This window comes from Haemaphysalis longicornis, unplaced genomic scaffold (assembly GCF_048455015.1).
Source record: "Haemaphysalis longicornis isolate Haplotype H1 unplaced genomic scaffold, Haemaphysalis longicornis Haplotype H1 scaffold_8, whole genome shotgun sequence".
NCBI lineage: Eukaryota > Metazoa > Arthropoda > Arachnida > Ixodida > Ixodidae > Haemaphysalis > Haemaphysalis longicornis.
The window spans coordinates 6805088-6831688 of record NW_027526445.1 but is presented as its reverse complement, the minus strand read 5'-3'; the positions used below and the strand labels follow the sequence as shown (position 1 = coordinate 6831688).

Sequence of the window (26601 nt, the reverse complement as noted above, 5' to 3'; positions counted from 1 at the left end):
AACAGAGAGATACGGGACGAGGGACTCGGTAAAGATACATATCAAGGTTGCAGTCGTCATTGCCAGTGCTATTCGGCTTTTTTTTTTTTTTTTTTTCGAAATATATAATGGGGCCGAATGACGTGTGCTTGTCACGTTTCTTTGATTCATTGATAAATAAGCGAAAATATAAGTCGAGAAAAAATCCGCCGTTTTCCGGGAGCGGGACTCGAACCCACATCTCCGCATAACCGGTGCGGTGCGTTAACCAATTACGCTATCCCCACAGCGGCTTCTCTCTCGACTTTAAAGCGGGGGTTTATATTTACAAGAGCTCTGAGGCCGGTCAACTAGCGCCGCCCCTCGACTACCGCGGGAGACGTAGAACGTCTTCTTTCCCAGCGGCCGCCACGTAGAACGTGGTCGGAGGTCGGGGTTAGCAATTGGCATATCCGAACTGCTGGAGCCAGTGCCTCGTAATGCATGTAGCAGAACAGAGAGATACGGGACGAGGGACTCGGTAAAGATACATATCAAGGTTGCAGTCGTCATTGCCAGTGCTATTCGGCTTTTTTTTTTTTTTTTTCGAAATATATAATGGGGCCGAATGACGTGTGCTTGTCACGTTTCTTTGATTCATTGATAAATAAGCGAAAATATAAGTCGAGAAAAAATCCGCCGTTTTCCGGGAGCGGGACTCGAACCCACATCTCCGCATAACCGGTGCGGTGCGTTAACCAATTACGCTATCCCCACAGCGGCTTCTCTCTCGACTTTAAAGCGGGGGTTTATATTTACAAGAGCTCTGAGGCCGGTCAACTAGCGCCGCCCCTCGACTACCGCGGGAGACGTAGAACGTCTTCTTTCCCAGCGGCCGCCACGTAGAACGTGGTCGGAGGTCGGGGTTAGCAATTGGCATATCCGAACTGCTGGAGCCAGTGCCTCGTAATGCATGTAGCAGAACAGAGAGATACGAGACGAGGGACTCGGTAAAGATACATATCAAGGTTGCAGTCGTCATTGCCAGTGCTATTCGGCTTTTTTTTTTTTTTTTTTTTTCGAAATATATAATGGGGCCGAATGACGTGTGCTTGTCACGTTTCTTTGATTCATTGATAAATAAGCGAAAATATAAGTCGAGAAAAAATCCGCCGTTTTCCGGGAGCGGGACTCGAACCCACATCTCCGCATAACCGGTGCGGTGCGTTAACCAATTACGCTATCCCCACAGCGGCTTCTCTCTCGACTTTAAAGCGGGGGTTTATATTTACAAGAGCTCTGAGGCCGGTCAACTAGCGCCGCCCCTCGACTACCGCGGGAGACGTAGAACGTCTTCTTTCCCAGCGGCCGCCACGTAGAACGTGGTCGGAGGTCGGGGTTAGCAATTGGCATATCCGAACTGCTGGAGCCAGTGCCTCGTAATGCATGTAGCAGAACACGTTCTACGTGGCGGCCGCTGGGAAAGAAGACGTTCTACGTCTCCCGCGGTAGTCGAGGGGCGGCGCTAGTTGACCGGCCTCAGAGCTCTTGTAAATATAAACCCCCGCTTTAAAGTCGAGAGAGAAGCCGCTGTGGGGATAGCGTAATTGGTTAACGCACCGCACCGGTTATGCGGAGATGTGGGTTCGAGTCCCGCTCCCGGAAAACGGCGGATTTTTTCTCGACTTATATTTTCGCTTATTTATCAATGAATCAAAGAAACGTGACAAGCACACGTCATTCGGCCCCATTATATATTTCGAAAAAAAAAAAAAAGCCGAATAGCACTGGCAATGACGACTGCAACCTTGATATGTATCTTTACCGAGTCCCTCGTCCCGTATCTCTCTGTTCTGCTACATGCATTACGAGGCACTGGCTCCAGCAGTTCGGATATGCCAATTGCTAACCCCGACCTCCGACCACGTTCTACGTGGCGGCCGCTGGGAAAGAAGACGTTCTACGTCTCCCGCGGTAGTCGAGGGGCGGCGCTAGTTGACCGGCCTCAGAGCTCTTGTAAATATAAACCCCCGCCTTAAAGTCGAGAGAGAAGCCGCTGTGGGGATAGCGTAATTGGTTAACGCACCGCACCGGTTATGCGGAGATGTGGGTTCGAGTCCCGCTCCCGGAAAACGGCGGATTTTTTCTCGACTTATATTTTCGCTTATTTATCAATGAATCAAAGAAACGTGACAAGCACACGTCATTCGGCCCCATTATATATTTCGAAAAAAAAAAAAAAAAAAAAAAGCCGAATAGCACTGGCAATGACGACTGCAACCTTGATATGTATCTTTACCGAGTCCCTCGTCCCGTATCTCTCTGTTCTGCTACATGCATTACGAGGCACTGGCTCCAGCAGTTCGGATATGCCAATTGCTAACCCCGACCTCCGACCACGTTCTACGTGGCGGCCGCTGGGAAAGAAGACGTTCTACGTCTCCCGCGGTAGTCGAGGGGCGGCGCTAGTTGACCGGCCTCAGAGCTCTTGTAAATATAAACCCCCGCTTTAAAGTCGAGAGAGAAGCCGCTGTGGGGATAGCGTAATTGGTTAACGCACCGCACCGGTTATGCGGAGATGTGGGTTCGAGTCCCGCTCCCGGAAAACGGCGGATTTTTTCTCGACTTATATTTTCGCTTATTTATCAATGAATCAAAGAAACGTGACAAGCACACGTCATTCGGCCCCATTATATATTTCGAAAAAAAAAAAAAAAAAGCCGAATAGCACTGGCAATGACGACTGCAACCTTGATATGTATCTTTACCGAGTCCCTCGTCCCGTATCTCTCTGTTCTGCTACATGCATTACGAGGCACTGGCTCCAGCAGTTCGGATATGCCAATTGCTAACCCCGACCTCCGACCACGTTCTACGTGGCGGCCGCTGGGAAAGAAGACGTTCTACGTCTCCCGCGGTAGTCGAGGGGCGGCGCTAGTTGACCGGCCTCAGAGCTCTTGTAAATATAAACCCCCGCTTTAAAGTCGAGAGAGAAGCCGCTGTGGGGATAGCGTAATTGGTTAACGCACCGCACCGGTTATGCGGAGATGTGGGTTCGAGTCCCGCTCCCGGAAAACGGCGGATTTTTTCTCGACTTATATTTTCGCTTATTTATCAATGAATCAAAGAAACGTGACAAGCACACGTCATTCGGCCCCATTATATATTTCGAAAAAAAAAAAAAAAAAAAAGCCGAATAGCACTGGCAATGACGACTGCAACCTTGATATGTATCTTTACCGAGTCCCTCGTCCCGTATCTCTCTGTTCTGCTACATGCATTACGAGGCACTGGCTCCAGCAGTTCGGATATGCCAATTGCTAACCCCGACCTCCGACCACGTTCTACGTGGCGGCCGCTGGGAAAGAAGACGTTCTACGTCTCCCGCGGTAGTCGAGGGGCGGCGCTAGTTGACCGGCCTCAGAGCTCTTGTAAATATAAACCCCCGCTTTAAAGTCGAGAGAGAAGCCGCTGTGGGGATAGCGTAATTGGTTAACGCACCGCACCGGTTATGCGGAGATGTGGGTTCGAGTCCCGCTCCCGGAAAACGGCGGATTTTTTCTCGACTTATATTTTCGCTTATTTATCAATGAATCAAAGAAACGTGACAAGCACACGTCATTCGGCCCCATTATATATTTCGAAAAAAAAAAAAAAAAAAGCCGAATAGCACTGGCAATGACGACTGCAACCTTGATATGTATCTTTACCGAGTCCCTCGTCCCGTATCTCTCTGTTCTGCTACATGCATTACGAGGCACTGGCTCCAGCAGTTCGGATATGCCAATTGCTAACCCCGACCTCCGACCACGTTCTACGTGGCGGCCGCTGGGAAAGAAGACGTTCTACGTCTCCCGCGGTAGTCGAGGGGCGGCGCTAGTTGACCGGCCTCAGAGCTCTTGTAAATATAAACCCCCGCTTTAAAGTCGAGAGAGAAGCCGCTGTGGGGATAGCGTAATTGGTTAACGCACCGCACCGGTTATGCGGAGATGTGGGTTCGAGTCCCGCTCCCGGAAAACGGCGGATTTTTTCTCGACTTATATTTTCGCTTATTTATCAATGAATCAAAGAAACGTGACAAGCACACGTCATTCGGCCCCATTATATATTTCGAAAAAAAAAAAAAAAAAAGCCGAATAGCACTGGCAATGACGACTGCAACCTTGATATGTATCTTTACCGAGTCCCTCGTCCCGTATCTCTCTATATATATATATATATACATATATAACGAATCAGAATAGGAAATGAGGGGCTCATTGAAATAAGACAGAAATAAGGGTTGGCAGTCAAGAAAACCTCGGAAAGCAAGGGGAAAGATGTGGTAGGTCATTGAAACAGATACAGAATTTGGAAAGAAAGAAAGAAAGTGCAGAAAAAATGCCCGCCGGCTGGGATCCGAACCCACGACCTCCAGAATACCGGTCTGGTGCGATAACCACTACGCTTCCAGCGGGGCTATTTTGCCCAGCACTTTCTGGTGTAATTATATTCAGGTTTTTTTTTTTCGTTTCCTGCACTTGGGGGTAGCAACCAGCGCCACTCCTTCTACTCGGGGTGAAGGGGACCTTCTTGTTAACCCCCGCGGCGTGAGTCGAGTTTCTACGATATGTCGAGAGTGGTCGACCAGCGTTGAACCCTCTTAAGCTTACTATGGCACCAAGACTGCCAGAACAGAGGCCCTCGCTATGCATGTAGCGAATCAGAATAGGAAATGAGGGGATTTTTTTTTCCTTGACTTTCTTTCTTTCCAAATTCTTTATCTTTTTCAATGACCTACGACACCTTCCCCTTGCTTTCCGAGGTTTTCTTGACTGCCAACCCTTATTTCTGTCTTATTTCAACGAGCCCCTCATTTCCTATTCTGATTCGCTACATGCATAGCGAGGGTCTCTGTTCTGGCAGTCTTGGTGCCATAGGGAGCTTAAGAGGGTTCAACGCTGGTCGAGCACTCTCGACATGTCGTAGACACTCGAGTCACGGCGCGGGGGTTAAAAAGAAGTTTCACTCATGGAAATTGCGAACCAACTAGCCCGTCTCTCCATTTTGCTTCAGGTAAAAAAGAAGGTCCCCTTCACCCCGATTACTCCGACTGCCGCTGGCTACCACCCCCAAGCACAGGAAACAAAAATACATTAACCCCTGCCCCGCCGAGATCAGCATATGACAATGCCCTCGCCCCGTGTCCCTAGCCCGTGAGAAGCCCTTAACGACTATATATATATATATAGTCGTGAGTAAAGTCCTTAGTTGCTGCAGGAATACGCACAATGTAGAAGTACGCTCTTCGGAGACTTTATTTCCAAAGTTTCAACCTGAGACAGGTCTTCCTCAGGAATGAAAGCTTTGGGTAAAATCATACGGACTCAGAGTGAGGGCGGCGCCCCGAAACACAAGCCTCATGGAAAACAAAGACACATAGGACCACACACACCATACAGAGCTTATTCTGCCAAAGGCATGCGAAAAAGAGCATTAATAAAAAGACGAGAGGAAGAAGGTGGTACAAGGTGGCAAGTAGGAGGCAAGAAAGAGGCAAGGACGAACACACTGCATGAACGCGAGTGGTGGGGATGATAGGAAACGTGACGAGTTCATGAGTGGCGAAAGGCCCAAAAACATACGGCGTCTCCGAGAGGGGAAAACTACAAAGCACACGCCGCCACGAGTAGTGAGTTTACATGCGCGTCACCGGTAACAAGAATTAACTACCGATCGTCTTCAGCGGCAAGGTCAAGAATGCAAGCGGGGACCATTACTGTATCTGAAGCGCAGGTAGCCTCCGCGACATTGGGGTGTCCCACAAAAGCCAATGGGGGAGCTCATTTAAGGCGTCCCCTTCCCCGCCTACGCCTCTCTTTGTACACGGCGTCACGTCGTGTCGCGCCAGATCAATGCATGGCCTGTTAACTGTTAGCACTCGGCCTGTCGCCGGCACGCGTGGTTCCCTGGGCTCAATCTACGAAAATATGGCGGAGCGCGGCGATTTGTAAAAACATGCAAACAAGAAGAGAGCGCTGACCGTCGGTACGTGCCGTGCCTCCTCGGCAACCAAAAAATAGAAAAAAAGAAGAAAAAGAGGGAAACAATAAAAAACAGAAGCAAAGAAAAACACGAGCGAAAAGACAGCAAGGACGCGCGCATTGGGGATCACAATGTGATTACAAGACACCCGAGGCATAAGCCACAACAGACACCAAAATAGAATACTTCTCTAACGCTCGGTTGGAATTAAAAGCTTCAACATTCCATTTCACATTTCTCAAGGATAAAATGGGTATGACATATGGTGACATAAACAGGCAATGGGTACAATCTGGTTATTAATGAGGCGTGTTATGCTGGCTAAGCGTTGAGACAAGGAAATGAGATAGAAAAAAATAAAAAATAGCGGGGGCGGGAAGGGAAGTGCTGGCAGGGGGCCGGGAGCGGACGGGATAATTATAGTGACGCGGAACATAACGGTACGTTGTTTGTGTTACAATGTACAGCCTCACACCTGGAGCAACAGGCTGCCTGTAAACCTCAGACCATGCAATGCCCTGCGCGGGAAAGGCCGATGCACACAAAGGGCTTAATGTGAGCATAGCAAAAGGACAACAATACCACAAGGTCTCGTATGTCCCGGGGTCACAACGCTTCAATGGTCATGCAGCGTACGAATTACAGTCATAGTTCCAGGACTCTCATTAAGACCCCCCTTCAGGGTATTAAATTAATAGATTAAGTGAGACTCACATTGTTCTCGCTCCCTACAGCTGGAAAAACTGCTCTGTAGAAGCGTGAGATTAATGTCACCGAAAGAGTGATTTTGCATCGCTAGGTGTCTGGAAAAGGGAAGGTTTGGGAGTGCCTTGGTGTGATAGCGGTGATTGTTAAACCGCATTCGAAAAGGTCCATCCATATGTCTTATGTACTGCATATTACATCCACCACACTCCATTAGGTAGACCAATTTAGACGAGTCACCATCAAGTGACCCACGTATAGAATGTCGGAAGGCTGCCGACCGTGTGGCCAAAACCGATGTTTGGTACGTAAACACGTGGAGACCGCGAGGGTTGATATTAGCACACATTCGGACTTCTGACATTCTATACGTGGGTCATTTGATTGTTACTCGTCCGATTTCGTCTACCTATTGGAGTGTGGCGGATGTAATATGCAGTACATAGGCCACTACGAAAGCCAGACTCAAGTATCGTTGCTTTGATATGGTCAAATGAGTGGCCCGCGACATTTGCATGCTTTGATATCGGTAGGTGAGGTAGTGTAGAGATATGACCCTTGTGGCTGTTGAACCGCTTCCGGAATGGGCAGTACGGAAGCCAGACTCAAGTATCGTTGCTTTGATATGGTCAAATGAGTGGCCGGTGACATTGGCATGCTTTGATATCGGTAGGTGAGGTAGTGTAGAGATATGAGCCTTGTGGTTGTTGAACCGGTTCCGGAAAGGGTTTTGGTCTCGCCAGCATAGTGCATTTTACAGATATCGCATTCAAGTAGATAAAACCACGTTTCTCGTGTCGGTACTTCCCATTTATCTTTACTCTGAAGTTAGATACGTTGCTGCTTGCGCCTATAGATGTAGTCTTATGATTGCACTACTTGAAACGCGGTTTGTTTCAAGGGCGGCAGCTGTTTGTTGCAAGTTTTGAGGGAACGGCAATCTTAGCAAGTCACCTCCGACAGCTGCTGTTCACAAGAGTCAGTGACAACACATCGTCTTCAAGCAACTCCGTACATAGTGGTTCCCCCGCTCCTGTGAAACTAAATCGGGACACTGAAAATGACACATCCGATAACCTGCATTCATCACGCAATGACTCGGCCACTTGGACTCTATTTAACTGCCCGTATTTGCGAAGTATTTCTTGTACTCATGCTTAAAACTCTTCAAGCGTAAATGGCTCAACGTCTCGCCAACGACCAACCAAGAAACCAACGTTCTACTACACTGCCCACAACGAGTTCAACTTCGAAGGATAAACTCCGACCAATTCCTGTTCCAGTCAACCCAACCTCCAGGTGCAACAAGCCATCCACCAACCAGATGATGATGATCGTTGGATGTTTATGGCGCAAGGCCAACTGGGGCAAAGAGCGCCAAAACAATAGTCGATGATAGGGGTGAAACCTTAAACACTAAGTAAAATCAGCAAAAACAAATGTAAAGTCACAAAACTACAATGAGCATGGCTGGTGTATAGGGCCAGATTTCATGATGCGTGATAGGAAATGAGGTTTAAAAACGACGTCGGACAAATACTCAAACACACGTTTCACGGAAACAATGGCATCATCACCTAGGAAAAACGATGGATGTAGGGGAATATGTTGTCTGTAGAGTTCTCTGAAGTGTTTGTGTCGTGTTGTGTGAAGTGCCTTGCATGTGATTAATATGTGCACTACGGATAGGGCCTCTGCGCACCTGCTGCACTGGGGTCTAGAAGATCCCTTCAGCAGATACTAGTGCGTCGCATGGGTGTGCCCTATCCGCAGCCTACCCAAGGCGACTTCTGTGTGTCTGTTGCGTGTGTCAGTGGTGTATGGTCCCAAGCGTGGTTTTATAGCGTGTAACTTGTTATCTGTCTGTTCACTCCAGTGTGTTTGCCATGTTCTACGCAAGTGTTGTCTTATGTGTGGCTTGAGGTCTGTATATGGTACGGTTGTTATGTCTACAGTGTTCCTGAGCGCAGCAGCAGCTGCCCTCTCGTCTGCCAACTCGTTTCCAGCGATCCCAGCGTGTCCTGGGACCCAGCAGAGGAGCAGCTGATGCTTCTGCGCATACACAGACATGATAGATTTAAATACAAGATTAACTATGTGGTTTTTGGGGGGTGTATGCGATGACAGTGCGCGAACAACACTCAAGGAATCTGTGTAGATGATAGAATTGGGAATTTGATTTTCAAGGATATGTCGTACAATCAGTAAAATTCCGTACGCTTCTGCTGAAAAAATTGTTGTGTGCACGCTCATGGTTCTGGATGCACTGAAATCCGGACCATGAGCAGCGCACGACACCATAGTGGAGGTTTTAGAAGCGTCACTTTAGAATTCAGCACGTGGGTATTTGAACTGCAAAGAAAGAAAGTGCTGAAGTATTGCAGCTCGCTGTACCCGATTTTTGTCAAGTTTCATAAAAGAAAGGTCACAGGACACAGGGCGAACTTGCCAAGGCGGTAAAATGTTTAAAGAGGATGACCTGTACACGTCTAAAAACGAAGCGCTCAGATCCGAGGCTCGCTCTTTCACTCTAAGTGAAAAGGGCAGAGGAACGGATGGGCGATTTACAAAGAGCAGAGATGTGGATGTATCGTTAAAGACAGGATAAAAAGAATGATTATTCAGCGATGAAATTTTAAAAGCATAAAGTAAGTCCATGTACGTCCGTTGGTTCTCAGGGCTCCACTTATTACACTCGGCATACAGACTCTCAGCAGGGCTAGTGCGGAAAGCACCCGCCGAAAGACGAAGGCCCAAGTGTAGCACTGGGTCAAGAATTCGCAAGGCTGTCTTAGTCGCCGACCCATACACCACACTGCCATAGTCCAAACGAGACCCAACCAAAGCAGTATACATGCGAAGCAAGAGTTCTTTGTCGGAACCATAGGATTGGTGGGAGAGAACCTTAAGTATATTCATTGTTTTGAGACATTTATTTTTAAGTTCCTTGATGTGGGGAATGAATGAGAGTTTTTGATCAAACACCACACCTAAGAACTTGTGCTCCTTATTCACAGGAAGCGACACGCCATTAAGAGTAATATCTGGGTCCGGATGGACCCCGCGCTTCCTGGAGTACACAACGCAGGAGCTTTTTGCAGGATTCAATTTAAAACCATTCTTGTCTGCCCAGCCGGCAAGTTTCTTTACACCAAGCTGGACTTGACGTTCGCAGACTGACATATTACATGATTTATAGGATATCTGGACGTCATCTACATACATGGAATAAGAGATTGTGGGTGGCAGTGCCTTACCAAGAGAGTTCATTTTTACTATGAAGAGAGTGCAGCTTAACACACCACCTTGTGGCCCGCCATTTTCTTGCACGTGAACCCTTGAGAGTGCACCACCGACTCTCACTCGAAACGTTCTTTCTGACAGGTAACTGACAAGAGTGTTTAACATGTTACCCGAGACACCGAATGACTTTAGGTCACTGAGGATCCCGTACCGCCAAGCGGTGTAGTAGGCCTTCTCGAGGTCGAAAAACACAGTTACACAATACTGTTTACGAACGAAGGCATCCTTTATATACGATTCAAGAGATACGAGTTGATCGTTCGTGGATCGCCCCGCCCTGAAGCCTGCCTGGCAGCTCTCGAGAAGACCATTGTACTCGAGGAAGTACACGAGCCTGCGATTGATCATCTTCTCGAGAAGCTTGCACAGGCAGCTCGTCAGGGCAATAGGACGGTAACTTGAGGGAGACGACGGGTCCTTTCCCTCCTTCAGGAAAGCTACAACTATAGCCTCCTTCCAAGAGTTTGGAATGTGCCCCGAAAGCCATATCTTGTTATATAGGTGTAAGAGTGTTAGAAGAGTGTCTGCGTGCAGGTATTGTATCATTGTATATGTGATGTTGTCTGGGCCTGGAGCTGAGGGTTTACACGTGCTCAGAGCAGCCCTCAGCTCATACAGTGAAAACTCTGAGTTATAAGAAGATGTTGACCTATTGTTATCTAGTATAGGCTTCTTTTCGGCCGTTTGTTTGTGTTTCATGAAAGTGTTTGTGTAGTGTGCTGAACTGGACACGTGTTGGAAGTGTTGTGCGAGTGTGTCAGCCTGGTCTACGAGTGTGTCCCCTGTTGTGCTGACCAGAGGCAGGCTGTGTGTTTGTTGTCCTTTGAGTTTACGTATTCTCGTCCATACTTTCCGTGTGTCTGTGTAGGAGTTAATTGATGTTATGAATGTACGCCAACTATCGCGTTTTGCCTCACGGCGCACACGTTTTCCGAATGCCTTGGCCCGTTTGAACAAGAGGAGGTTACTCGACGTGGGGTACCGACGAAGGATACCCCACGCCTTGTTCTGGGCCTCTCGCGCCCGCCTACAGTTCTCATTCCACCACGGCCTCCGCTGGTTGCGCGGGGCACCAGAGGTGTGGGGAATGGACCTTTCGGCGGCGTCGAGGATGTGCGCCGTGAGCAGTTGGGTAGCTTCTTCAACGTGTAGGTGTCCTATGGATGTGTGGTGTAGTTTGGATGTCTCTGTAAATGTATTCCAGTTAGCTCTTGCTTCATTAAACCTTTTATGGGAAGATGGACTGCTCGGGCCTGAACCTATATGCGTTAATGAAGTGGGGAAATGGTCACTACCATATGGGTCTGTGCCCACGCCCCATTCAAGACATGGAAAGAGAATTGCAGAACCAATAGCCAAGTCAAGACATGAGTATGTATTATGTCCTATGTTATGGTATGTAGGCTGTTTATTGTTGAAAAGGCATGCTCCAGAAGATGTAAGGAATTTCTCTATCAGGCGACCTCGGGCATCCGTTCTGGAAGAGCCCCAAAGAGAGTTGTGAGCATTAAGGTCGCCTGTAAGGATGTATGGTTCGGGCAGTTGGTCAACCAGCGCCTCGAAGTCAGAGCTCGAGAGTGAGACATCAGGAGGAATGTATATGGAGCATACCGTTATCAACCTATTAAATATTATTGTTCGAATTGCTACAGCCTCAAGAACAGTGTTCTAGGTGACAGGGTGGCATGCTAAGAATTTGCGGGCAATTATGGCCACACCGCTAGAAGAGTGTGTGCAGCCATCCCTGTCTTTCCTGTATACCAGGTAACTATTCAATAAATTTGTGTGTTTATAATTAAGATGTGTTTCCTGGACACACATTAAACTTGGCTGATTGGCATGCAGAATCTCATGCACGTCGTCAAGATTATTCAGAAGGCCTCTGCAGTTCCATTGAACAGTGTTTTCTCTTCCCATTATGATGTGTTAGAGCTACTGGAGTGTGATTATTTATGTAGGGTCTTTCGGGGCTTGCACTCTTGGAAGGGGTTTTCTGACCTTCTCTACTGACCTGGACGTCGCAGCCCGTTCCTTCCGCTGCGATGAAAGCCGGAAGGGCTCGACGTCCATGTCGTCATCTGATGGCAAGGGGGTGGCCAGCGGACTGGGCCCCCTTGACGTGGTACCCTTTCGGGTGTTCTTTCCCTGCGCTGCCAGTGCCGAAGGCGTGGGGAGCACCACAGGTGGCACAGGCAGTAAGGCGGAGGAGGGGGTCGCTGCGACTGCCTCCGTCTCCATCTCCGTGCCCTTGCGTGTGCTTTGGGCCGGTGGAGAGGAGGAAACAGAGGGTGCAGTGGCATCCCCAACGGACGTGGATGCCACCACAGCCGCTGCTGACTTAGCAGGCGGTGCGGTGGCGGGTTGGGCCGCCAGAGGCAACCCAGGGGGGGGCGGGGGCGGGACCAAGTCCGACTCGCGGTACTGGGTCCCCGCCGAAGCCAGACGCCGCTCCGCCCCCCGGCGAGCTGCGTCGGCGTACCTCCCCAGGGGAAAAGAGGCGAACCTCTTTCACGCCTCGGGGAAGGTGATGTTTTCTGTTACCTTTATGTTAATGATTTTTTTCTCTTGTTGAAACTTTTCACAGGCGCGAGAGTATGCTGCATGTGGACCCTGGCAATTCGGGCAGGTAAGGTTGGTTGCAGTGCAGTTGTCAAATAGATGATCATGCTGGCCACATTTGGCACATGTTGTTCTGCCACGACAGGAGTTGGTACCATGCCCGAACCTCTGGCACTTGAAACAGCGCCGCGGGTTCGGGATGTATGGCCGGACAGAACAACGGATGAAACCTGCGTTGATATGCTCGGGCAGTGTGCAGCGGTCCAAAGTCAGAATCAGATGTTTGGTGGGTATTTCTTTGTTCTCTCTCCTGATGCCGATGCGCCTTACTGCTGTCACGCCTTGTTCTTTAAGGCCTTCGAGCAGATCAGTCTCTGTCTCGGTTAGGAGATCTGCCTCAGAGATCACACCTTGACAACTGTTGAGGCTGCGGTGGGGTGTGACCCTGATCTCCAGATCTGCCATGCGGGTTTGTTTCAGGAGGATGGTGGATTGCTGCTTGGTTTTAACTTCAACTAGCACTTCACCAGTTCTGAGTTTTTTGGCGTCATATGTTTTGCCGATGATACCTTCAAGGTATTTAGAAACAAGAAATACCGATTGAGAAGAAACCGGCTTCGATTTGTCCACAGATTCCATGATCAAAAAACGAGGGTAGTTATCTTGCTTTGGGAGCGAGATAGAAGGCAAAGAAGGAAAAGATACTTCGGTGCGGCCCCTTTTAGGGGGCCGATCACGTCTGGCGGGGGGGGGGGTTGATTTATCCATATAGCATAGGAAAAAGCAGGGAGACGGGGGTACTTTCTTCCTTGACCTTACCCTGGTAGTCAAAGAGGTGCCGGAGCTCCCTGCCTGGTGAACAGACAGGGAGCCCATCCGCCGGAGCTTGACCTGGGCTCCGACGGCCACCGTTCGTGGTTTCTAACCCTCCACCTATAAACACATCGCCACGGTTGGATCCAGCTTATGTTTGGGGGCTCGGGGTCCGCGGTATCGCCAGTACCGTCACCAAGATTGCTCAAGGTGCCCCGTGCGGGGCCATCCACCAACCAGTCACCTACCGCACGGCCTCATGCGGAACCACAATCTACGACGAACGATACCCCTTCCCGACCACCATGCCTGCAACAGCAACCAACCAGTTCAGGCGAAACTACTAGTACTCCAGCTTCGTCTGCACCGACTGGTCTAGGCCCTCGCTACAACCTCCGAACTCGCAATTCCCGTTGACAGAAAGGATCGAGGACACAGTGACTACGAACTGCACATTCAGGTAAAAACTGCTCGAAATATTCTGTATCTAGAGTATTCATGAGGATACAAAAAATTGTAGAAAAGCTCCGGCGGTGACAAACGGATATTTCTACGCTAAAGACATATTTAAAGGCCGGTGTTGTACCCAAGGGGCTCCGAAATGCTGTAAAGCCTGCCATAACAAATATGTCTCCTTCTGACCTTGCCGCATGGAATGCGGTACTTTTAAATGCACCTTTTGGTTTGGTCCGCATTGCAATTGGCCACCACGAATCTGTACTAAAATCTCTTTTTGATGAAGAACGCCAACTGATTTCCCAGCTCTCACGAGTCGGAACAACTAGCGGAATACCAACAAAAAAAAATTCCATTGAAATAGATGCGAATAAACGTAAGAAGCTTTTGAGAGATAAAGGTTTTGCACCTCATGTACCCCTTCAGATACCTGCCGCCATGCTGCCTCCGACCTCAAATAATACCTCAAAAAATACCCCATCGACGGATGACCTACTGTGATCTAGTAATGTGGTAAACTTGTCTAGTTATAAACTATCCAACGACGGAATCTCACTGTTGTCTCGAGGACTCAATTTTCGTCCAGCGTCAGGTAGTTACGGCGAATTTGACCTCATGAGGGACTTGGATAATTTTGCCAGAAACCTGAGATTGCGTGAATATTTTGCTGACAAGGATCCTTCTGATTCCAATACTGCTATTCTGATTCGCTACATACATAGCGACGGCATCTGTACTGGCAGTCTTGGTGCCATAGGGAGCTTAAGAGGGTTCAACGCTGGTCGACCACTCTGGACATTTCGTAGACACTCGAGTCACGGGGCGGGGATTAAAAAAGAATGTCCCCTTTACCCCGAGAAGTCAGAGTGGCGCAGGCTACCACCCCCAAGCACATGAAAAAATTACATCGACATAAATACCCCAGAAAGCGAGGGGGGGGAAATCGCCCCGGCGGTAGCGTAGTGGTTATAGCAGCAGACCGGTATTATGGAGGTCGTGGGTTCGGATGCCACCTGGCGGGCATTTTTTCTCCGCTTTCTTTCTTTCTTTCCAAATTCTTTATCTGTTTCAATCACCTACCACAACCACCCCTTTGCTTTCCGAGGTTTTCTTGACTGCCAACCCTTATTTCTATGTTATTTCTACGAGCCCCTCATTTCCTGTTCTGATCCGCTACATGCATAGCACGGGCCTCTGTTCTGGCAGTCTTGGTGCCATAGGGAGCTTAGGAGGGTACAACGCTGGTTGACCACTCTCGACATGTCGTAGACACTCGAGTCACGGCGCGGGGATTAAAAAGAAGGTCCCCTTCACCCCGAGAAGTCAGAGCGGCGCTGGCTACCACCACCAAGCACAGGAAAAAATTACATTGACGTAAATACCCAAGAAAGCGGTGGGGGAGGAGGGAGGGGAATCTCTCCGCCGGTAGCGTAGTGGTTATCGCACCAGACCAGTATTCTGGAGGTCCTGGGTTGGATCCCACCTGGCGGGCATTTTTTCTCCGCTTCCTTTCTTTCTTTCCAAATTCTTTATCTGTTTCAATGACCTACCACAAGCTCCTCTTTGCTTTCCGAGGTATTCTTGACTGCGAACCCTTATTTCTGTATAAATAAATAAATATATATATATATATATATATATATATATATATATATTTATATTTATATATATATATATATATATATATATATATATATATTTATATTTATATATATATATATATATATATATATATATATATATATATATATATATAACAAAAGAAAACTTTGAACAACGTAAAAAAACGCACGATTCTTGCCAACGTTTCAGCAAAGAGACTTGCTTCCGTCAGGGCTCACGAAAACAAGTCTGTTTGCTTAAACGCTGGCAACAATCGTGCGTTTTTTACCATGTTACAAGTTTTCATTTCTTGTGTTCTCCACCATATTCAAAGGTTGAACTGCTCCCTATATATATATATATATATATATATATATATTGAGAAGGCAGATGCCTGAAGCCAAAGCTTAATGTGCGTTCGGTGGGCAACCTTCGACGTAGGCCACGAAACAGCGGCAAAGCAGAGAAAAATTACACCATCTTCCCATATGGGAACCATGAATAGGATGCGAAGCAGCATGTTGGTTCACTCAATTTCCTATTTGTTTGTGACATTGGTTCGGGGCAGTTGGTTCCCTCCGAACTCATGCTACAGCACCCGAGCAGAACCGGCGAGGGCGGTTCCTCGGAGCAGACTGAACGCCGCGCAGCGCGCGCACCTGCTTTTATACAGCTGGGGAGAGGAGAATGAAGGAGAGGCGCGCATGCGCACTGTTATGCAGCTGGAGGAGAGGAGAAGCGAGGAGGGACGCGCATGCGCAGTGGATTGCGGACGGCGCACGCGGGACATAGCCCCGACCATGAGATAATTTGCATCTAAAACAGCAGGAGAGCGTGGTATTTTTGGTAGGATAAAACCTACCGTTTCACTGCCAAGCGCCGTTTGTAACAATGTATAAATACAAATACATAGCGTCTCAAAGGGGGGAACCAGGTGCTCTCATTCGGATTCGCTACATGCCCAGCAAGATTCACTGATCTTGCAGTCTTTATGCCATAGGTAGCTTAAGAGGGTTCGACGCTGGACCACCACTTTTGACATGTTATAGCTGCTCGAGCTACGGCACGAGGGTTAGCCAGAACGACCCGCTCCACTCGGGTAGTCAGAGTTGCGCTGGCTACCACCATCAAGTGCATGAAACAATTAACATAAATCCCTACAAAGTTTAGGGAAGCACAGACCCGCCGTTAGCCCGTTAGCCCAGGGGTCATCGCAGCAGATGCGTATTCTGGAGGTTATGGGTTGGGATTCCGCTCGACGGGCACGTTTCTCTCCAGTTTTTTGTTTGAAGAAAAATTTGGATATGTTTCAGTGGTAATAAATGTCTTACCACATTTCCCTTTTTGCTTTCCTGGGCTTTCTTGCTGCCCACCCATATTTCTGACCTAATTTACGTGTCCCTCATTTCCCACTCAGATTCGCTATATGCATAGCGAGGGCTTCTGCTTCGGCAGTCTTGATGCCATAGGTAGCTTAAGAGGGTCCAACGCCGGCTGACCACTTTCGACATGTTGTCGACGCTTGTGTCACGGCCAGGGGGTTACAAAGAAGGTCCCCTTCGCCCCGAGTAGTCCGAGTGGCGCTGGCTACCACCCCCAAGCGCAGGAAACAAAAGTGGCTTAATATAAATGCCCGAGAAAGCGAGGTGGAAACAGTCCTGCCGGTAGCGCAGTGGTGACCGCTCCAGACACGTATTCTGGAGGTCGTTTGTTCGGATCGCACCCGGTGGGCATTTTTTGTCCCCTTCCCTTCTCTCCTTCACACTGTCTGTCGGTCTCAATGATGACAAAATGACCTAACACAATTTGCTCTTTGCTTTTTGCTTAGGCGCGGGGCTAAAATTAATATGAATAAGTTTATATTAGTGATGATTGAACGTGCCAAATGCGGCCTGTTTCACATATACTTCGAAGCGCAAGAACAATTAAAAAAATAATACTACGTCGGTCAGGTTGTTTGTGAGGATTCCATCCAGGAGAAAAAGATCAGTCGCAGAATAGGTATCGGCGAAGGACCAATCGCCAAACACTCCGCAATAAACAAAATTAAGAAAAGTAAGAAAATAAAAATGTACAATGATTACATAATTGCTGCTGAAGACTGAACCACTTAAAAGTAAACTTTGGGAGGCTCGGGGCACCGGAAAGAATGATAGGAGTAACGTTTAGGGGAAAAAACCAGTTGAGCGAATCAGAGAATAAACCAGAGTAGAAAATATGGTCACGGGTAAAAGGGATCTATGAAATAAAAACTGGCAAAATAAAGCTGGCGATAACTACAAATGAAAAACAAGAGCAGTGCGTTACTTTTTGCACTCTAACAAGAAACAAGACGTCGCAATACTTACAGCGTTGAGACATTTCTCGAGCTCAGATGCCGAGAGTGCGAAATGAATGCTTGCCTGAAAAAAAAAATTATAATTTCACCAGTTTTGTTGTTTCAGGAACAACATGCCGAAATTACACAGTAAATTTTCATGAGGTGTTTCCGCATCCAGTAATATATTAGCGCTATTTCTTAGTTGGCTCTTTAATACATCGTGCAACAGCTACAGATAAAAAATCAAGAAATAGGCTTTAAAGGAGTAACTGCAAAATATCTCGATTTTTTCGGTTACAAATGCATAGACTCGCATTAACACAATATTGTGCACTATTGTCTCCGTCCGCTTAAAAAGCCGTTTTTGGAGGGCCGAGATAATATTACAAGATCGTTATAGAAAGCATCAGTTGGATAAAACAGGTGTAAAAACATATTGACCTGTACCGGTTTATTAGTGTCCCAAATACATGAATAACACCCCCAGCAGTAGCAGTTGCTTATAAACGCGGATAATGCTGAAAGTGTGAAAACAGGTATCGTCACTTTGCCGATCTACAAGTTTCGACACGACCCACGAATGCATCAAAAGTACTTCCAAACGCGAATTAAATATATAGGAAATTGTTGCGGGGCAGGTGTTTTTTTTAACAACTAAGGAATTGGTGCAGCACACAATAAAAAACGAAGTGCCTTACAAGAGATAGCCTTTTTGTTACGGGTCAACTTAGTCGAAATGTTTCCCCTTGTTGTGCATAGAAGTCAAAAAAGGGCATGTGGTTTAACGCGAGAGCCGATTGCACGTACTTACTGATACCACAGTACCACATCAGCCCGACTGTTTTATGTTGCAGCATAAAATTTCCTACAGGGCCTGCTCCTCACGTGTATTCTACACGTTCTATCGGTTGATGGTACCTCCCAATCAACTTTTTTCAGGTGTGGCAAAGAGGCGAGCCTTCACGGCCGCTTTTCACTGGTTGCCACAATATAAGGTGTTAAAAAGGCCCCTTTGTCCTGGCAGTTCGACGAAAGTAAAAGCTATCAAGAGCAGGCTTTCAGGTCGACGGGGACAAGTCAAAAACGTCTCACTCCCGCTCTCTCTGGACACACTGTGGCGTGCTCGAAACAGTCACGGATACATTCTAGCCTTAAAAACTTAATTCCCAAACAACAAGGCACCGAGCGAAATTCGAGAGGGCCACAAGGTGCCTCATTTTTTATTTAAAACATAAATATAGCTATCCGTCAGACGAATGTAACCCTTCGAAGCCCACTCGGTTAATTCTAACTATGGTGTAAATATTTTAACAGCGATGCTGTTCTCCGTCGAGGCTTTCATGGCAGGAAATGTGTTTGCGCGGTCACTCCGATGAGGAGAGCGCATAGCATCCTCTTTACGTCAGGGAGAGGGCACTGAAGGAAAGCAAGCGCCATGCGCATGTGCAAAACTACGAAGATTGCTTGAACAAGATATTTACGTGGAAAAAAAATCTAAACATCGAAATCAGGGTGCAATGTTTATCGTTAGTATTGATTAGCAAAACCAAAACACTAATGATTTATGAGGCAAGACTTCAGTGATTAAGTGATATTCGTTTCGTTGTTTTAATTAAAAAACATGGGTGCGGGATTTTTACAATAGCAAACAAAATAGGCTGTGGAAAAAGAAAATGGATTGCCGAGCCCCCTCGTGGCACTGCTCCAAGTTCATAAGTAAAAAAAAATTGAGTATATGGCGTGAGCAGTGAAACATGGCAAAAGTGAATTGACCTGAATGGGAGTTGATCTGCCGGCTTTGAGAAGTTATGTCAACATTAAAACTTTGCTTTGGTCTTTAAGAACGCCAGGCTGATTCGCTGGTTAATTAGTTGTTCGTAACGTTCATTCGCTGAAGCTGAACTAATCAATTTTTTTTATTTTCCGTATCCTTTAAAGCGGAGTCATTTTTTGCAATATTGGTGTTGTTGCAATGTGTTGCAATATTGCAACACATGCAATATTGGTGTTGTTACGCAACAGACCCACTGCCGTTTCATACCAGACAGGCATGCACTGGTCGCTCGAAGTTGCAGTACACGGAACGCTGACACTACAAAATTCATAGGCCATCCCAACTTACTTTACTATATGGTTTCGGTGCTCCCAAACATAACTGAATCACCAACTTGTTCCGGAAAGCCGGTACCTATAGTTTTCCAGTGTTTCTGACAACTAAATAAAGAGCTAAAGCCTTTATTTACCCTACATTATGGTCGCTTCCCGATAAAAAAAAAGTTTTGATTCTACATAGCTTTGTTTAGCCAAAAAAACGACAGGACACACGGAGGAGACGGACACAAGAATGGAAAACGTCATGGAGTACCGCCACCCACTAGGCCAAACGCAAACTGTCCTAATGAAATTTTGATACTAGTGCACCTCCTTAAAGCGCTCCGTGCTGTTTTAAAAACTACAAACCACCATGAACGATCACAGGATATGTGGAAGACAAGTGTTCTAGTCGCACTGATATACATTGACGAGCGAAGCTTTAAAAGCGCTAATTAACACGAGTTTCTGGTGGGAAACTTACGAGGAGCCGAGCCCACGTTAACATGCTGCTTAACCTTCCTCTGTGTAATGTATATAGTATGGGTGTAAAGATTATAAGGGAGGTTGTTGCTGCCCTCTAAAGAGGAGAGTGGATCGCACCGCGGAAAGGAAACTGCACGGTACTCAAAGCTCAGAGTCGAGAGACCGCAATTGAATTTACACTGACAAAACCTGGATCGAAGGGGCTGGCGGAAAAAATATATACAGCGACGGAACGCTTCGTAGAGAAAATTACACTGCGATTCCCACCTCCTGTACTGACCATCAACGTGTCAGTGTTCTTGCCCAGTCCCCATACAATGGAGCTACACACTCCACCATCCAAAAAAAAGTTCTTGGTAAACACTGTTAATGAAAGTCCTTCGCACATATTAGCAATACATACAAAAGACCCACGTAGAACGACAAACTGCGTGTTCAAACGCAGGCACGAACTTTTTTGTCACAGATATGTTTTGAAGGCTCTGCGACAAATAAATTGTGAAGGACCAATGTGCATAGCTCATATTTACTTAACATAATTAAGTTCAAATAATTCGCTCATGTTCGGAACCATTATTCGCTATTGCATCCAGTTCTTGCGTTTTCGTTTCTTAAACGGCTTTGATAACCGTCTCGGCCTCTGTTTCGAAAATAGAGTCCTCAGTGCCCCTACTTGTAGCTTGAGTCTGCTTTTACGTTCCCCTAGCAACTCGCTGCTTTGCTGTTCAAGTAGCGAGCTTTTATGTTTAGATTCAAAGCGAAGTTTTACTTACAGAAGCTTTTCCTCTTTTTTGACTGTGCAACTTAATCCATCTGCACAGCTATGTGGGATCCTTGATCCCTATCTTGATGAGCCGCTGTTAAGTTTGTCTTTGTCGGCTTTTACGAGGCGGATATTCCGATTGAAAGGGTAGCTGCTGCAGCTTGCTCACTTTCTCCACCGCAATGATTTTTTGCAGTAGGAACACGCAAAAATATCACTTCAGGTTGAAGCAGGCCGAGTGCTGTCAGGCAGAAGAGTGTTCACTTGGTATAAACTGACGAAAGTATTTTCATTGTTAATCCCACCTCCTGTACGCTGCTCGTTTTCCGAAGCACCTAGTGGGAAAAACAATCTTCTCGACACGTAGTCGGCGTTATCTACAAGGAAATCTTATGTGGATTAAGGACACTCAAACTCGCAACCTCCAGGCAGGCGGGGCAAAGCCACTCGCTGGTCGGAAGGGGTGAAGCTACGGCACCTCTTTGTACCACAACTGCCTCCTTTCATGGCAGTGACGTCATTATTTCCATGAGCTGTCTCTCTGTAGCCCAGAAAACATTCTGAACGAACCAACACGCCGGTAGATGTGCCAGCAGCAGCTGTACCTGCTCGTATCCTGAGCCTGGGAAGTGTTGCGGTGATCATTCCGGTGATTTTCATCGCGGGAGCTGTGCTCAGGAGATTTTGGTGACGTAAGGAGGCAGCTTTGCTAGAAACAGCATGAGTCGTTTTCCAGGCTGGATCTATTCCGGTGACCTGATGTGGCTCATTTTAAGCGCATTCATTTCCTAAAACTTCCCAACCTGCATTCTGGAGGTCGCTATCCTCTGAGTCGCGCGCCGAAGCCACTGGTGTATCTTCAATAAATTTGCGTTAGCACGCTTGTACGTTATTCCCAAGCAGTATATTAGCTCCAGCTCCTTCTGGACATGAAGAGCAGTTATTGTTGTTTCGTTTTCCTTTCGCCTCGCCTCACGGGCTTTCGCTAGTGCCCCCACGTTGATTTCGCGTTCTCTGTCAATATAGTCCTTCAGTGTGTGTCCACTCGTCCACTAAACCCTGAGGCATTCCCAGCAAGGTGCAGCCTTTCCAGGTACACCTCTGTCCATCACAAACTCTTACAAGATCAAGCTCTTCGGGATGTTAATCTAGCTTTTCTCGTGAAGGCCAGCATGCTAAGATTTATTGAGGTTATTTCGTGTGTATGGCGAGGGGAAAACAAGTTGTGGATAAGTCAATGGAAAGGAAATTCCACGGTACTCAATACTAAGAGAGGAAAAAACGCATGTTTATTTACACTGACAGGAAAGCGAGCCAAATGGCAACCCAGAAAATATTTACATCGATAAGGGCATACCCAGAGAAAATTATGATGCGATATCCTCCCGCACTCCTTCCAACGCTCGATGTATGTACTTCCGTAAACCAGCCCAAGAGTCGCTCACAGTGCCCCAAAAACAAAAGATGTTCTAAGGAGTGTTCCTGATGTGATGACCGTCGCCTGTATGTCACGTGGTGCAGGAGCAGACCCTGATCACGCCTAAGCATCGCGGCCAGGCAGGGGAGATGCATTGCTCTAATGGCGTCATAGCACCGAATCTTCAGCCTCAAGGTGGTTCCAACAGAGCTGTTTTGACCCGCATGCTGTGGCGTGTCCAGCCGCCCATAAGGTTCTAGAAAATCGATGTGGCTAGGCCTCGCCTTGCTATTGTGTTCCCTCCACAAGGGATTGAATGTGATCATTGCACGGAGTGTTGGCGCCGCACGCGATGGTTAATCCAGGTGTCCTACCGAGGCCACGTAGTGGGGCTGGTTCCAGGCCTCGCCCTATGATGGCGGGCCTTCCAGAACTGCCAACCAACTCCACCCGGCTTCCCCAACCGTCTCAACCGCCTCCAATTTCACCCCCTCTTTCTGTTCTTACTTGGACACTCCGTCAGTAGCCCTTATTGTCATTAACCACGTTCTAGCTGATGGCCAATCACCACAGTGGGTTTGTACGGAACGTTTCATAACAAAACAGCACCTTAGCCGACACTTGGGCATATAAGCAACCAAAAGTGTTTAAAATCACACTGATGCAAAATTATCGCAAGGTGTGTCATCGAAAACAGCACACCTTTTGGAAAACGATTGCCTGAGCGCACTTTGACCACGCATAACATTGTGACCATTGCCTATTCTGACTGCAAGAGCTCCTGCAAGAGCACGAAATGCTGTACTTGTGGAAGGGTCCAGTCGACTTCCCATTTCTAATCTGAACTAACTACCTAATAAAGGCGACTCTTTCAGACCACGCCTGCCTCAACTGACTCAATGACTCAAATCTGTTTGTTGTACATGCTCCTTTCTTTCAAATGGATGAACACCATTCAATCTAACATAACCAAGCCAGGGTGACCATGGTTGTTGACAAAGTTCATTTGGCTGCTTGATACAGCAACAAGGTCATCTTTGAAAATTGATGTGTGATAGTGACAAGGTTTCACCGTAAAACAAGAAAATTCCTAGAGCAACATCGATGGCGCTGAGACTGCCCATACAAAAATGCCTTATGGGCGTCTATTGAAAAATGTATGGTGAGCTATGGCCGCCTATGGGTCTCTATGGTCACCCATAAAAAGGCATAAATTAGGCTATAGCCAGCTATTGAAGATTTTATAGATCCTGCACTAAAGACTGTAAACCATACAATTCTCTTTAGACGATTATAGAACATCCTAATTTGTTTAGTCTATAGAGTCACAGCTATTCAGGTAACTGTAGCCAGCTAAAGAAATATGTATGGCTTTAGTTCTATAGACCAGCCGCGGCAAAGCTCTTTCGGCTGGCTATAGACCATTTTTTAGCTTGAAGTCTACAGACTCAAAACCATTCAGCTGTCTTTTGCCAGCTATTGAAAAGAGTTCGTCCTAAAGCTATAGAGAGAAAGCCATAAAAGCTCATTCGGCTGGCTATAGGCTGTTGTTTCGCTCTAAGTCTACAGACTTCAAGCCATTCAGCTGTCTTTTGCCAGCTATTGAAAAGAGTTCGTCCTAAAGCTATAGAGAGAAAGCCATAAAAGCTCATTTGGCTGGCTATGGGCCGTTGTTTAGCTCTAAGTCTACAAACTTGGAACCATACGGATGTCTTCTGCCAGCTATTGGAGAGAATTTGCTTTAAAGCTAAAGTGAGGCAGCCATAAAAGCTTCTGCTGCTGGGTACAGTACAATATATAACTGTAAACCTTTAGATGTGTGATAATTAAGCAACATTTTGCCGGCATTAAGAAAGCGTTTGGCGCAGAACTGACAAGCCTGCATCCATAAAGACTTCTTTAACTAACTACATAGTAACATACGGCTCCAAGTTTCCAGCCGCTAATCGAAAAGTGTTCGCCTATAAAGGTATAATTCGAGCAACCATTAAATCCTATTCTGCTGGTTTCAATATGACTTATGACGCGAAATTCATATACTCATGATTTACCTAGCTACATCTACAACACAGATTGAATAACGATGATGAGGTTGATCGGCCGGTTATATGAACGTATTTGTTCAATAAGGTTAGGTACTTATTATACCAACAATACGGGAAAAGTACAATTAAAAGAAGCTACTGATTAACGCTCAAATTCAGGTTGCAACTTTGGATACTGCGCGTCCGCAAAGCTTGCAAATGAACGTTGACCGAAAGACGTATAATTTCGTAGAATTATTCCTCTGTGGCCCTTCGCTGCCGCGGTCAAGTGAAAAAGCGGGCTTCTCTGAAAACGGCCCTCACAGCGTCGAAGCAGATTGGAAATAACTTTCGCGGCCCAGGGTACGCTCTCTCAGAAATATGGTGGAAGCTGCGAACAACCGCATTCTTTCTCCCGCGGACCCCACTTTCAGATTAGTCATTGAGAAAGGGGGAGAGCGACCCACGCCGGGCGAAGGAGGCGCGGTGAAGAAATTCTGGGAAGCGATGAAAAGGTGGAGGGGACACCCCTGCTTCCTGTTTTATTTTCTTTTGTTTGTTTGACATACTGGTTTTGGTGATGGGTACCGAAGGACACGGCCGTGCGGCCCGCGCTGTGTTAGTATTCCTGCGCGCAGCAATGCTAGTGACAGACAATGTTCCCTGAGTACTGAGAACAGATACAACTTTTTTCGGATAAAGAAAACAAAACGTTAAGCGATCTTGTACTTACCAAAAAAAAAATTACCAGCAAACAAGTCAGAAAAAGATCGAAAGATGGGCATGTATCTCCGCACTATTTGCTATCGCGATGGACCTGCTTATACCCGGATGTACTCAGTCAGCCACATTTCGTCTCCTTGTTCATGTGCGCGGGCATGGCACGTGTTGCCTGGTGCTGGGAATTTCGACTCGACGGCAATGTGCTCGTGTAGATGGTGTGATGCCAAGCAAATGTGTCGTTTTTTGGTGTCGTGAATTTCGGTGTTTACGGTGACAGTGTTACGATTAATTCAACATCAACTTCAGGTCATGCGAAAATGGATACCTGCGATACTGTGACAGGAATTTCATCGTACGCAAAACTCTAGGGTGAGTGATCTTACGAACTGAAGAGACTCTATAGTGCGAGAAATGCGGGACTTTTTTTGGTGTTCACGAATACTTTTCTAAACTACCCTGCACCACATGGGCACTGCAACGTAGACAGAAGTGAAGATTTGGCCACGGTGATGTGACAAAAATAATTTTTTCGCGAACTGAGAAAACTTACTAGGAACTAATTGAGTGAACTTGGAAAAACGTTTTTTTTTATCATTGCATTGTGTGCGACCATCTTCATTGTTTTATTGAGAGTGCATTTCCATTTTAGCCACCGAACTTGCAGCTGTGTGCATTGAGTACTGAGTGTAATGAACGACTTCTGAGTGCTTTGTTTTCTATGGACTACCCAGCACCTGTAGGTATTTGTGTCTCGGCGGACGTTCGCGGGGAATGTGCCGCGTAGTGTGGCTGTCGAGCGAGTCACTTAAGCGTGAGCCAGGATGTTGGAATGTGTGTGCTGTGTTTTTCGATCGGCGTATGTGAACAACTGTTTACTGGTGGTGAAGTAGCGTAGATAGTAGCCATTTATGTGATGAATGGAATGAATAAACCCCTTGATTTTGCTTTCCTTGAATGCCTGTGTTTAAGCTTTTTGAGAATGAAAACTGGCGAAGTGTTTGCAATCGCAACCTCGCGCTCCCCCTATATCGCTGAAGTGTTCATGGAGCATATATTACAGAATGCACGTAAGTGGCACAGGACAAGTTCTAGTGATCTGCAAGGCTCTATGCCGGCATGGCAGCGTGCTAATAATTTCTCAGCGGCTGCTGCTGTCGCTGTGTTTCAAGTAGTGGTGATTCTCTTCTGGCTGCAGCTCATGCAAAAATGTTGTATGGTCGGCTATTGACAAACCTTCTTATGGTTGTCTTTAGCTATTTGGCCCAATTATCTTTAGACATTTCTATGGCTGTCTTTAGCCATTCCTATCGACATTCCTATGGGTGTCTTTAGATTCTTCTATAGCCTTAGCGATATC

At 46.9% G+C, this 26601-nt stretch overlaps 1 protein-coding gene across 1 annotated transcript in view; it reads right to left on the bottom strand.

The window, feature by feature from the left end:
* LOC144149914 (medium-chain acyl-CoA ligase ACSF2, mitochondrial-like) overlaps window positions 1-26601 on the bottom strand; it is a 116786-nt gene that overhangs the window by 78121 nt on the left and 12064 nt on the right. The window contains exon 3 of the mRNA XM_077681647.1: window positions 17769-17822. Coding sequence (XP_077537773.1) covers window positions 17769-17822 — 54 coding nt within the window. The remainder of the gene's footprint in view (window positions 1-17768; window positions 17823-26601) is intronic.